General features: G+C 42.5%; 1 protein-coding gene across 1 annotated transcript; it reads left to right on the forward strand.

The window, feature by feature from the left end:
• The first annotated feature begins 2,081 nt into the window (after positions 1 to 2,081).
• Enpp5 (ectonucleotide pyrophosphatase/phosphodiesterase family member 5) lies at positions 2,082 to 11,695 on the forward strand. Its single transcript, XM_004653042.3, has 4 exons — positions 2,082 to 2,202; positions 4,935 to 5,798; positions 7,559 to 7,735; positions 10,388 to 11,695. Exons 2-4 carry the CDS (start codon positions 4,970 to 4,972, stop codon positions 10,810 to 10,812), a joined length of 1,431 nt encoding a protein of 476 aa, XP_004653099.2. The 5' UTR covers positions 2,082 to 2,202; positions 4,935 to 4,969; the 3' UTR covers positions 10,813 to 11,695.
• Positions 11,696 to 14,721: the final 3,026 nt, after the last annotated feature.

The raw sequence follows: 14,721 nt of genomic DNA on the forward strand, positions 1-14,721 counted from the left end.
TGTGTTTATTTCACAAGGATAGCAGGTGAAAATAATTGTGCCCATAAAAGTTTGCAGAGCGAGGCAGATGGTGATCTGAACAGTACAATATTCAATGACCCACATAAAAGACAAAGCTGTTTTCACTTACTCCTGCTTCTCTTTGTTTTGAGAAAACACAAAATGGGCCTCTTTGGGAGGTGGGGGAGACAAGGGCTTAGTGAGATTGGACCACAGTCTTCCAACTCTGAGCAATTTCAAGGACAGAGTTTGGGGATTTGGAACAACGTGTACAATCACATTGTCTTGGTTATGGCTAAACATAGAAAACAGCCTCCCTTTTAATGCCCATCCCACATATTGAAAACTATAAACTCAAGTCACTACAAATAAAAGCCATGGCAGTGTGCCCAGATGCCCTTAGGGATGGTCCAGTCCAACTTAGCAGGTAGTCATGGTTGGAGTTTTGTCTGTCCAGTCATTAGAAACAGACCAAAGACTATGACCAAAATGTCTGCTTCATTGAATTCAATAGCAACAGTAGTGGCCATGGATGGATTTTAGAGCTTCACCACGCCAGACAGGGACCATGACCTCAAACATGACCTCTGTGGTTGATAGACTCCCACACTGACCAGCCAATTTAAATGTTGAATCTTCATTTGAGACTATCAAACAGATGTGAGTGCCCATTTCAGATAGAATTATAACTCCATCTAACCAGGTCAGCATTAGGATGGGGATTTGATGGCATTGCTGTTATTTACAGTAAATGACACTAGGTTTACATTGGCATATTACACTCCTTCTAGCCTGAAAATACCATTGTTCACAATAAATTTTCAACATTAATTTGCTGCAATTCAGGAAAAGACCAAACAGAATTGCTAACCAACCAGAAACAAGGAGGACTTCCTGAAATAAATCCTATTAAGAAATTTATTAGAGGGCTGGAGAGATGGCTTAGTGGTTAAGTGCTTGCCTGTGAAGCCTAAGGACCCTGGTTCGAGGCTCAATTCCCCAGGACCCACATTAGCCAGATGCACAAGGGGGCGCATGCATCTGGAGTTCGTTTGTGGTGGCTAGAGGCCCTGGCTCTCTCTCTCTCTCTCACTCTCTCTCTCTCTCTCTGCCTCTTTCTCTGTCGCTCTCAAATAAGTAAGTAATTAAAAATACTTTAAAAAAAAAAGAAATCTATTAGAAATAAATTCTATTTAATCCTATTTAGAGCCAGGTGTGGTGGGGCACACCTTTAGACCTAACACTCTGGAGCCTGAGGTAGGACGATTGCAGCTAGTCCCAGGTCAACCAGGACTAGAGTGATATCCTGTCCCCAAAACAAAACAAAAACAAAAATAACCAAAACATCTTATTTGGAAAGGAAGCTAGCAGCCGAGTCTGCTCAGAGATGCCACCTTTGGCACAGCTTTGTCACTCTTCGAGTAAATTCATCTTACCCACAGCCTGGCTTGATTTAATGGGAGCATTTTGGGGTACTCCTGCTAGGTAAATGCATGGATCCCTCAAAGCAAAAACAAACAAACAAAAAACCCCAACAAAACAACCAAGCAAACACCACCAAACAAACAATCAAAAACCCCTGGAAGTCACACATTGGGCTAAACAGCTGACTGGATTCCTAAGGCCTCTCAGAGACAAAACACTTGGCACCGAATCTTAATGACGCAAAGAATTAATGGACAGGTCAACATCTCATGATATACTCGGTATTCCTTTGAGCAGCGTTTATAGTGTGGTGCCATCCAGACTAGACAACCCACACGATCAAATAAGAGAAAGTGGCTTGTCACATTGAGTGTTGGTGCACCAAACCACTGCCCTTCCAGGATAGGGACATTGAGGGGACCTGGCAGAGCAGGGAGGCCCTCAGGGACCGGCAAGCCACCCACCCCTTGGGCCTTGTTCTTGAGCCCTGCTCCATCTACCAAAATCCACTCAGCACCCCGCCCTTTCATCCCCGCTCGCGCTGATTGACAGGGGCCACAGCGAATCCCAGCAAGCCTGGCTTTCGCCTGGCAACCGCGGTCCCAGGTTAGCCAATGGGAGTGGAGGAGAGGAGCGGGGCGGGGCGACGCTGGTCAGGTGCCAGGCGCCGAGGCTGCCAGCAGGTGAGCCGCCGGCACCCGTGGCTGAGACCCGCGGCCCCGGGACCTCCTGGCTCCCCTGCCCCGGGCCCAGGCCGACGGCCCCATCGCCGCCAGGGTGAGTGCAGGGCGATGGGCGGTCTGCTGCAACGCCATCACCCCGGGGAGCCCAGCGCCCAAGCCCGGAGGCCCGGGGACAGCAGCCAAGCACTTTTCTTGGCCGCGACCCTATTCAGTGACTAGGCTGGGAGTCCAGAAGAGGACGGGGCGATGCATCCCTTTCCCCTCCACCGAGACCTGCTTCCTGTCAAACCTCTTCCCTCTCCTGCCCTTTGGACTGGTGACCCTCCCCTGCAGATTGCCAGGGTGGTGAGGGAAGGTCCGGGTGGGGAGGGGGACTCAGATCCACTGGCTTCCCGGGCTTCGGCGGCGGTCGTTCCAGGAAAGAAGGAAATGTGTCGTTGCCTTCATCCCCACCAACCCCCCTGCCTTGGGTGCTTTATGTCATCAACGTGATAACGTGGGTTCCTCTTGGCATAGCATTCCAGTGGTTCAGACAGCAATTTAGGCTTTGCAGGCTTTTGTTTGCCCGGGGAAAAACGGCCGTCCTTTGAGATCTTCAATGCCTGAATTAATACTCTTCTAAAATGAAAGTCAGGTGTTCCGCGTCACTGAATCTTCCCTAGCATTAAGTTATATTTGGTTGAGTCTAGGTTGATTGTGTTAGGAAGGTAAGAGAAAATGCCCCGGGGTGGTGGTGGGGGATGGGAATCGTCATTGCAACTTTTTAAAAATGTTGCTTCCAGAATGGAGGAAAAAAAAAAGATTGGCATTTAAGATGCAGTATGAAATTTACGCCAGGAACCATTGTCTTGAAGTCAATACATAAAACGACTTCAGCTTAAGAAATTTCTAGCTGTGGTGAAACTACAAGTGAAAAAAAATAGGAAAAAAATATTACCCCAAGCTAATAACACATAAGCCTTATGTATCTGAAAACAACACAGTCAGTCATTTTTATTTACTTCTTTCCATAACACAGCAAGATAAGACAGGATCTATTTTTAAGTTATAAGAATGGATTCAGTCTATTCAAGTTGGGAAAATGTCAAAAGCTGAACTCAACAGATTTCTGTGTACAAAGCATGGCTAGATCCAAGTTTACTGGTCTTATATATAAATACCTTCCTGCAAGATGGACAGAAAAGGGAGAGAAAAGATCACTGCTTACTATGCAAACCTGATGAAAATGGAGGAAATTTATGACAGTTTATGCTCTCTTGCTTTGGCTCTTAAATACAATAAAAACTTTTTACAGATATATGCAGATTTTAAATCACATGACCTTAAGTCAGAGAAATTGAATCCTGGCAAATGCTTTTCCTTGTGCATATTGCCAGGATTTGCGACTGCAACACCAGGAACATGAAAATCAAACTCAGAATTATGTCCCTATACTTGGTTTAGAATCTGTTTATTCAGAGTGCAGAAGCATAGATGAATACAGATTACATTTCACAAACATTTGAAAGTCATGAATTTTCCTTCAAGAAACCAAGTTGCTGTACTTCACTCCCTCTAGTAATCTCTCTTGCCATGATGAGCCAAACACAGGCTTGGCGAGTAGATTGTGCCTGTATGTCATGAATGTGGTCTTGCATCACTATTCGATTTTCTAGTGATACTCCCTTTCCTTGTAATTGTTCTATTTTTATTTTTTTAAATATTTTTATCTATTCATTTGCAAACAGGGAGAGAGAGAGAATGAATTGGCATGCTAAGAGGAATTCTAGATACGTGCATTACTTTGTGCATCTGGCTTTAAGTGAGTACTGGGGAGTTAAACTCCAGGCTATCAGAAAGCAAGTACCTTTAACTGCTCATCCATATCCCCAGGCCCCTGTAATTCTTCTAGTTATAATAAGTTTTGACACAGCCATTTTACTACAAAAAATGTTCTGGTAATTGTGAAAATATTTCTGAAAGGTTGCATGCAAATTATATTTTAAACTACTATTGGGAAGCTCATATAGAGAATTGCTTAAAATACGCCCGACATGGTGGCACATACCTTTAATCCCAGTGCTCAGGAGGCTGAGGCAGGAAAATTGCTGTGAGGTCAAGGCCACCCTGAGACTACATAGTGAATTTCCAGTCAGCCTTTTCTAGTCAGGCTAGAGCGAGACCCTACCTTGAAAAACCCAAAATAAAAAAAATAAATCTTTAAAGTAATTACTTTGAGGATTATTGGATATATTCTTGGAAAAAGAGGTTTTTAAAAAGCAAATAAAACTTTTTTTCCAGTTTAAAATGGAGTCCTGAGGGGTGGAGAAATGGTTCAGTGGTTAAGGTGCTTGCCTGCAAATCCTAACAGCCTGAGTTCCATTCTCCAGTCCCCCTGTAAAGCCAGATGCACAAAATGGCACATGCATCTGTTTGCAGTAGCTAGAGACCCTGGAGTGCCCATTCTCTCTGTTTGTCTCTCTTCTATCTCTGCTTGTAAATAAATAAATAAAAATATTTAAAGCATATTTTTTTAAAAGATGGAATTTTGAGCCGGGCGTGGTGGCACACGCCTTTAATCCCAGCACTCAGGAGGCAGAGGTAGGAGGATCACCGAGAGTTCGAGGCCACCCTGAGACTACAGAGTTAATTCCAGGTCAGCCTGGACCAGAGTGAGACCCTACCTCGAAAAATCAAAAAAATAAAAAAATAAAAGATGGAATTTTGCAAAATGATTCTTTCAGGCTACATGTGATGGAATGGGATAGCCAGACCCTGTCACTCTGTGTCGGGGAAAGTGTACAAAATAAAGTTGCTGCCATTAACCTATTTATGTTTCTATTACAGACACTCTTACACTGAACTGACTAAGGACTTTGAAAATGTTCCCACAGCTTCTCCTGGTGTCTTGCATATTTGCTGCCCTAAGTCTTCCAATGACATTTTCTCTCCAGTCAGGCCAGCAGAAAGTACTTCTTGTTTCATTTGATGGATTTCGTTGGGATTACCTATATAAAGTCCCAACACCTAACTTTCATCATGTCATGGAGTATGGTGTTCATGTGAAGCAGGTCACTAATATTTTTATTACCAAGACCTACCCTAACCATTACACTCTGGTCACTGGCCTCTTCGCAGAGAGTCATGGGATTGTAGCCAATGACATGTTTGATCCTATTCTGAACAAATCTTTCTCCTTGGATCACATGAACATTTATGATCCTGAGTTTTGGGAAGAAGCGACACCAATATGGATCACAAATCAGAGGGCAGGACACACCAGTGGTGCAGCCATGTGGCCCGGAACAGATGTGAAGATACACAACAGCTTCCCTACTCACTACATGCCTTACAATGAGTCTGTCTCCTTTGAAGAGAGAGTTGCCAAGATTATTGAATGGTTCACATCAAAAGAGCCCATCAATCTTGGTCTCCTCTACTGGGAAGACCCTGATGACATGGGCCACCAACTAGGACCTGACAGTCCACTCATGGGACCTGTCATTTCAGATATTGACCACAAGTTAGGATACCTTATAAGAATGCTAAAAAGGGCAAATTTATGGAATAATATCAACCTAATCATCACAAGTGATCATGGAATGACCCAGTGTTCTAAGGAAAGGATCATAGAACTTGACAAGTATCTGGATAAAGACCACTATACCCTGATTGGCCACTCACCAGTAGCAGCTATCTTGCCAAAAGAAGGTAAGTCTGACTGGGTGTTGAACAAGACTGCATTTTCCCAGTGTGTGAAGGAGCAGGGATTTCTGTTTCTGTCTTTAAGGTACATGAAGTCATGTTGTTCAGTCTGCTTCGCGCTGCTGCACAAAGAACCCAACTGAAAGCAGTTTACGGGAGGAAAGGGTTTACTTTGGCTTAGAGACTGAAGGGGAAGCTCCAGGATGGCAAGGGAAAATGAATGCATGAGAAGAAGGTGGGCGACAGGAGCAGGAGAGTATGCTAAACACTGGCTTAACGCCCATAAGCCCGCCCCCAACAACACACTGCCTCCAGGAGGCTCTGATTCTCAAATTGCCACCAGCTGGAGACCTAGCAGTCAGAACACCTAAGTTAATGGGGAACACCTGAATCAAGCTGAGATTTATTCCAGACTCTGAAAAACAAAACTTTTTCAGAATCAGACTTTTTTTTTTTTCTCTTTTTTCCCCTGGAATATTAGAACTGAGGCTCTCTGTATGTTTAACTATTTTGAAATCACAGAATATGGCAACTGATTCCTCCACTTTCAGAAAAGCAGAGCTAAAGATACACACCACAACTGAATAGAAGCACAGTGATTTCATGGAAGCTCAGAGCCCTTAAAACAGACCCTTAATCTGGACCTGCTTAACAAACAGGAAACACTGGAGTCTGTGGAAGGAGAAAGCTCAATGCCAATCTGAGTCTGACTTATTTATAAGTCAGGAGGTTCTAATAAAACTTTGTAAGCCCCTGCTGGCATCTTCGTATCAAACAAGTCGCTTTGGCCTTGGCATCATTTTAAATGCAGCTAAAGGTTTAGAATGCTGAGGTCACAGAATCCATGGCAGCACATGACTCAGCCACACTCCACTGAGGTACACTGCCCACCTTGTAGGGTTTGTCTTAGGCATCCAAGGAGAAAACAGACTTTGCCCAGGTGGACTAGCTCACTAATGGAATCCTATCCTTCACAGAGGAATTTATGAGACATATATGAAGTAGTGAAAGTATACATGTATGCCTACACAAAGTTTTCAACAATTAGGTTAATCCAACAGTTTTTTGCCTTACACATCTGGAATGGTGGTGTCATGTTGGGGTGTGAGAGGTGGGGACAACATCCCAACAAGTGGACTTATGGTACAAAAGTTAGACAGTGGCTTTCCACTTTTTCTATAGTCCTTTCCCCAAGCCATACCCTCCACTTGACATGTTTTCTTATGTAAGATTCTGTCTCTCCATGTGTAGTAACTACTAGCTATTTAACCTGGTTCTTCACAATACCTTGGTTTTATGTGGTATCATTAATGAATACAGATGTGTGTATGTCTCCATGCATATTTGTCTTTAAATTAGAGGTTATTGGATCTATTAAAAAATAATCCCTGGGGCTGGAGAGATGGCTCAGCAGTTGAGACACTTGCCTGCAAAGCTTAATGACCTGGGTTTGATTCCCCAGTACCCATGTAAGCCAGATACACAAGATGGCGCATGTGTCTGGAGTTTGTTTGCAGCAGTTGGAGGCCCTGGCACACCCATTCTCTTATTCTCTCTTCTATCTCTTTCTGCTTACAAATATATATATTTAAACCCCCTTCATTCTGTAAGACAGTTTATAACAGAAATGATTTCTGTTTGTCCCTCTGGATTTTCTCTGCAGGGGTGGAGTCTAATACATCTGGGTACATTTCCTTTGCTTCAGCCTGTTGGCTTTTTATTCAACATGGAGTATTGCTCTGAGCACCTCTCTCCCTTCTCTGTAGGTAAATTTGATGACGTCTATGAAGCACTGGCAGATGCGCATCCCAATCTCACTGTGTATAAAAAGGAGGAGATGCCCGAACGGTGGCATTACAAATACAACAATCGAGTCCAACCCATCGTCGCGGTGGCTGATGAAGGGTGGCATATTTTACAGAATAAGTCAGATGAGTTTCTGTGTGAGTATGTTATAGTATTTCTTCCCATTCTGCATCGGTTTTTGCTAACTTGGCGGCTGTGGATTATCCAGCAGTTTACTTACTGATGTCTTGATTCTGTTACTTTTAAGTGTGGAAGGAACCATATTGCATCAGTACCTAACTATCTAGATGTGCTTTTTATATGCTGGTCCTTGATATGTACATATGATATACAGGGCTGATAGTAAAACTTAAATGATTTGCATGCGGGCCTAGCATGTGTGAAGCCCTGGGTTTGGTCCTCAGCACTATCAAAAAAGAAATGTGTTAATATATCCCATTAGTTAGAATTGAGTTCCTATGCTCTCCTGTTTATTGACTAAAAGCAGTGCATGGCAGTGCATTTATAAGGGTATTTGTCACTTATGTACAGGTATGTGCTTCTTGGTTCCTAACAACTTGTATATACAAATGATGTGTAAACAGATACTTAATCCAAAGCTGTGAAGATATGTGCTCACCATGAGAATAATTTCCACCTTTATGTGTTCTTTTTATTAACTGCACAGGCAGGGGGACTGCTCAAAAAAGGACTGCTGCTATTTACAGTAAACATAAAACTTCAAAAGGCAATCTAGGGTTGGAGTTTTGTGAACTATCATTACACAATAGATCAGTGTCATTGTTTTTGATAGAAAACCTCAGTTATTCTCCCTATTTATATACCATTATGCTCCTTTATTCAACAAATAATTCTGGCCACTGAGAATCCTTTTCAGCCAGCATATTATGAAGGTAATTATATCTTAAAGTCCAAAGGTAATGGTTCTCAAAGAGTGTCCCCTAGTCCAATAGTCTGCAAATCACGTGGAAATGTTTTAGAAATACCTATTATTGGGCCCAATCTAGACCTGCGGAATTAGAAACTGTAAGGACAAGCCCATCTCCCTCCCCAGGAGTCACAGTGAATTTTGAGAACCATTGCCTTTATGCTCACATGATTACATATCTGCTGTGTTCATAGAAAGGTCGTATTTGTCATAATGGCTTCATTTTGAATCTTACTTTCTAGTATATGTTATGTAAGAAAATGATCATTGCCTTAATGACTAAGTTGAGACCCCAACTTATAGAAATGAACATGACAGCCATTAAGTCAACTATAAACTCAAGTAGCCTATTTCTCAATATTGTTATCAATGGAAGAGATTAGCATAGTATCTGTGTGATATTTGCCTCTGATGCATAAATCCAGCATTATTTTTACTTTAATAAACTCAAAGAAATCATGGCATTTACAATGGCTTCTGTAAACAGATTTGCCAGTCAAATCATCAGTTATATAACTTTGGGAGAAATTGACTTAGGTATGTTTTTTTTCCCACATTTATGTTCCCATTGTGTATTTCCTTGTGGGGACTGGTCTTCAGTCATTTTCCTCAATATCTTTGATATTTTATTTATTTATTTTCAAGTGCAGAGAGAGAGGGAGAGAGAGAAAAGAGAGGCAGACAGAGAGAATGGGTATGACAGGGCCTCCAGCCACTGGAAATGAACTCCAGATGCATGTGCCACTTTGTGCATCTGGCTTTACATGGGTACTGAGGAATTGAACTTGGGTTGTGAGGCTTTGTAGATTAGTGCCTTTACTGCTGAGCCATCTCTCCAGCTCCTCGCCATCTTTAAATGAAAGCCTATTACGTTTCTTAGGTCACTTTGTTCCCAGTAGCTGTTGCCAAGTCTTAGCCCCAGAGCAGGCTAGGCAGCATGTAGCTTTTGTGATGCAGTTTTCATCCTTCAGTTAGAGCACATGACTGCACACAAGTCAGAAGACCTCTGAGGTTCTAACTTTATTTGTAGCCACACTAAGTCACACAGTGCTTAGTTGGATGTTGACCTGAGTTAGCCACAGAGTGAAGAGTTTTCCACTCCACCTATAAGCCCTGACCTTTCTTTATTAGGAGTAGACTACAGGTTTGATTTTCATGATGCTTTGCTTTCCCTTATGTTTTATTTCCTCCATTTTACTGGCACTACTAAGTTTGTTTTAATGTTTAACACTGAATGTAATTACTTATAGAACAATAGCCAGACACAGTACATATCCAGTAAGTGTCTTCTGGATATCAGTTGGCCAGCCACAAAAAAAAAAAAAAAAGCAAAGAAAAAAGAAAATTAAAATCAAGAACAAAATCTAATTTTTCCCAAACTTGGCTCCACTCTGAGTTGTATCCTCCCTGCTCTGCAGTTTAAGCTAGTATTGACACATGAGAAAGAATTGTGATCATTTTTCCTTTAATGTCTTTTTTTAAAAATAGTTATTTACTTATTTGAGAGAGAGGGGGAGGGAGAGAGGAAATGGGCACACCAAGGCCTCTAGCCACTGTAAACCAACTCCAGATGCATGCACCACTGTGTGCATTGGGCTTATGTGGGTACTGGGGAATTGAACGTGGGTCCTTTGGTTTTGCAGGCAAGTGCCTCCACCACTAAGCCATGTCTCCAGCCTGACCTTTCATTTCTTAAATTGAATTGTGGGTTGACTTCAGCTGAGTCTGTAAAAGATCACTTTGTTTTTCCCAGTCAAATTAGATGAAATATATGCTTATGTTCAGAGCTTGACCATGCAAGTTTATTTCCATTTGAATGCCACCTGGTTGGCTAACTTACTCATGCGTTTTCTCTTTACAGTAGGCAACCATGGTTATGATAATGCATTAGCAGAAATGCATCCAATATTTTTAGCCCACGGTCCTGCCTTCAGAGAGAATTTCACAAAAGAAGCCATGAACTCCACAGATCTGTACCCACTGCTCTGCCACCTCCTCAGTATCACCGCTATGCCACACAATGGATCACTCAGCAATGTCCAGGATCTGCTCAGTTCAGCAACTCCAAAAGCAATTCCTTATACACAGAGCACCACACTCCTCCTCGGGAGTGGCCCGCCAGAGTATGAGCCCGAGGAGGCATATCCTTACTTCATAGGGCTCGCTCTTGGCAGCATTATAGTTATTGTGTTTTCTGTAATTTTCATTAAACATCTAATTCACAGTCAGGTTCCTGCCCTACACTACATGCACACTGAGATTGCCCAACCATTATTACAAGCTTAAAGCTTCTTTGAAACGGAATTGCATATTGAAGTGGAGATTGCATCGCTATGCCAATGGGAAACATTTCAAATTCTAGGCCCCTGGTTTCAGTACAAGCTAGCTCATGCTAAGGCACAGCAGCCACTCATCCACATGTACACAGACAGAGCAAGACATTCTACCTGTAGAGGATCAAGGATGTGGGATTACTTCTCCTGTCCTCCCTACTTTACAGAGGTGTATAAAGTCTCGATTTGGACTTGACATAAATGTGTCTATCTAACAGTTTTGCACTATTTCGAGTACCCGACACATTGCACTTTACTCTCCTAGTGGGTACTTTTCCTCGCAATGCACTTTAGAGGCAGTTACGTCTACTCATTTCATTGAAAATGACAGCCTTTTGTACCCATGCCACCAAGTACTGATATTTCATGTACAAACTGGAGGAAGTTTCTAGTAATTCCTGAATAATGTAGAAATCTATCTCCTTAAGTTGGGAGAAGAATGGGATGGCTGTTGAAAATTAAATGTGACAAACTTTGTACCCTGAATTTTAGAGAGATGCGTTCCCAGTATCAGGTTGCAACTGTGGGCATTTCTTTTTATGTTTCTTCCCAGAGGCTTTCATTCATTTTTCCTTCCAAACAGATTCAAATCTTGTCAGATTCATTCTATCGCAAAGTTAGTTACTAGTTACTGCTTTTTTAAAAAAATGAATCCTAGTCCTGTGATCTCATACTGATGAGGAGACCATGAATATTGACTTCTTTTCTCTGTAGTCTAGCAGAGGCTATTGGAGCAGAGCCCTGGCACCATCTGCACTGTTTTCTTTGCCTGTAATTATTTGCTTGTTTGAAAACGAAATCACTACGAATCTTATTAAAAATCAAGTGAGATCAAACAGTGTTTGCTTTTGGTTTTCTGTCGTCTGTCATAGTGTGTAGTAACAGGCCACAAGCATCTTTTTGACTCGAACTTCTGAAGATTCAGAATTCTGACATGCAAACAGTAGGGAAAAGGAGGCTCATCCAACCTTGAGAACTGTGTGGCGCCTGGAAAAACAAAACTAAGGAGGATCAGTTGGGCATGCGATGCTCACTCTTGTCCTCCATGGCAAAGGACGTCTAGTGGTAAAAACAAATTACAAACAAACAAAACTCTTGGTGGTAACAAGTATTGAAATACAGGGGACCTCAGGTGATTTAGCCCTATTTCAAGAAACAATGGAATATTCACCAGCCAGGTGCTCACATGAATCCACCTTCACAGCCTTCTCCTCATTCAAGTAGTGGTTTCATCTACCTGGTCATTCCTCTAACGACATACAGCTGAGCCTTAGATGGCTTAACATTGAGAAATTGGGAAGAAGAGCAATATTTCATTTCCTTTGGAAAAAAATGGCAAAATAGATACATAACCCATAAAAGAACACTGTAGTTGTTTGCATATTTATTTACCAGTTGGTGAGTGGGTAAAATGACATAATTACTTCAGAAAGAAATGACAGGATGTATGTGAAAAGTGAAAGGGACATGAAGCTATAACTGAGTTTAAGGACTTACCAAAATTGGGTGAATCATATTTAAATGATTATATCCCTGCCCCACACAAGGATGGACTAGAACAAGCAGAATGGCCAACATCCCAAAGGGAACTGAGAAGTTAGGTGGCAAGTAGCAAACTCCCCTGAGTCTGGACTCTGAGTTGGACGTCCCAGCATCTGGGAGCACGTGTGTCAGCTTGCTTTGTGGGTATGAGCTCAGCTGTGTGATTGAGGCATCAGTTCAGTGACTTGAAGATGAAATGAGTCTATTTAAGAGTATGACTATTTGCTACCTTGCACAGTTCTTGCATTCAATTCACTTCCAAAGGTGCTCTTACCTTAGAAGAAAGTGTATCTGTACACTGATAAGAGCTCTGAAATTCTGATATGAAAATGTGCATAGTTTATTTGCAGATGTCCATTTTCCTATAAAATAGAAGCAGGACGGTTTAGCTTTAGGGGAAGAAATAACTTTTCTAGGAAGATCTTTTTCATTCCGATCCTTTAGTAGCTTTTATTGTTTAACCTGAACATCATCCTGGTCAAGCTTCATTGAAGGAACATATAAACTAGCATGTGACAATAAAATTTAGGCTACTTAAGCTTTCTTTTTTTGAAAATGTCAGAGTAATAATAGCTCTCCTTCCCCATTTTATGTAACTGACTTTTCTTTCTAAAGAAATATTTATTTGTTTAAGAGAGAAAGTGAGAGAAAGATGCAGAGAAACAGAATGGTCATGCCAGGGCCTCCAACCACTGCAAACTCCAGGTGCATGTGTCACTTTGTGCACATGACTTATGTGGGGCCTGGCAAGTTGAACCTGGGTCCTCTGGCTTTGCAGGTAAGCACCTAACTGCTGAGCCATCTCTCCAGCCCAAGACTTATTCAGAATGTTTTTCAATTTACCTGCCACTTCAATTACTTTTCAAAATTCTTTCTGAGGGCTTGACAGATGGCTTAGAAGTTAAGGCACATGCCTGTGAAGCCGAAGGATCCAGGTTTGATTCTCCAACTCCCACATAAGCCAGATGTACATGTCTGGAATTCGTGTGCAATGGCTGGAGGCCCTGGAGTGCCCATTCTCTCTGTCTGTCTCTAATAAAAAAAAAAATAAATAAATAAATCTTAAAAAAAAAAACATGACTTTAAAACAATTCTTTTTGACTCAAGTTAACCTCCTAACACTAGTCTTTTTATCTGACCATTAACTATTCTGTCTGGAAAAATCTAAACTAGCTCTTGTGATTGTCAAATTTTTTCCAGCTGTTTATTAACTGATGGGGACAAAGGTGGTGGCCATGAAGCCAGGGAGGGGTATCTGAGGGGGTCCTCAGCCACCTGATTTCACAAGGACCCTTGCAAAGCTGAGAAGTGATCTGAACCGCTCTGTTCTCTACCTGGGCTGGCTCACTTCTCCTTCGGCAAGTTGGTGGTCCCTCACTCTGAGACGTCACCATATTGATGCCAAATGTAGCGCAGGCATTCTATCAGCATAGTGCAGACACTACAGCCCAGAACTTTCGACTCAAGTGATCATTCTGCCTCAGCCTCCCCAGTAGCTGGGACTACAAGTGTGCACCACCGTGCCCAACTGAGAAGTCATTTGCATGGTGTCAGTGCCAGGCTAGAAGCAGGACACAAACTTTCTGATTCCATTTACATGCAAAGCCAAGCACAAATTGGTTGGGAGACTGCAGGTTCCTCCTAGTAGGTAGCCTCTTGGAATCCCGGCCGCAAGCAGGAGGTGGTTAACCAGGGCTTTCCCCTTTAGCAGGCTCTGTCCTACCACGTCTGAGGCTGCCACGTGACTTCTTCTGGGTTGGCCAGTGCTGCAGGAAAAGGTGGTCTTGAGTGTTGGATTCATGCCTCAGAAATTTGGTCTTCCTTGAATCTAACCTTGGCAGTTCCTCACTACGTCTGGTCACAACAAGAAAAAAGCAAAAAGACCTGATTTTTCTTGCTCTTCCACCTAAGTACAACTGAAGCTCTAGAAATGGGGTGAGAGCCTCTGAAAATAAGAAGGTGACCAGCTAGTCAGGGACCCCAGGGAAAGGAGAGCAGTAGAGTGGCTAAGAGTCATATGTCTCCTCCAGACTCCTACAGAAGGTGACAGGTGGTCCCTACTCCAAAAATCCTACTTAGCAAGACAGCTCAAGCAGGTGAATGAATTCCTCCCCAGGGTTGACGAGGAGCCTCTGGCAGTGTCAGGTAAGCCCATCTTACCAGCTAGAGGAATGAACATAACTGAACAGATGGCATCATGTAGGAAATAAATAACCGCAAGCATAGGTCTCCTCTTCCGCCACGAGGACAGAGCCGGTTTTCCAATGAGATGTGGTAAAAAGGACCTGTAAGTGGTATCTAGCTATTGCAGATGGTTTGG

The sequence above is a fragment of the Jaculus jaculus genome, chromosome 8 (genome assembly GCF_020740685.1).
Source record: "Jaculus jaculus isolate mJacJac1 chromosome 8, mJacJac1.mat.Y.cur, whole genome shotgun sequence".
NCBI lineage: Eukaryota > Metazoa > Chordata > Mammalia > Rodentia > Dipodidae > Jaculus > Jaculus jaculus.

Coding starts and splice junctions, on each gene's coding strand:
- Enpp5 (XM_004653042.3), top strand. CDS start 4,970: ATGTTCCCACAGCTTCTCCTGGTGTCTTGCATATTTGCTGCCCTAAGT. Junction 5,799..7,558: donor AGCTATCTTGCCAAAAGAAG/GTAAGTCTGACT, acceptor CCTTCTCTGTAG/GTAAATTTGATGACGTCTAT. Junction 7,736..10,387: donor TAAGTCAGATGAGTTTCTGT/GTGAGTATGTTA, acceptor TTCTCTTTACAG/TAGGCAACCATGGTTATGAT.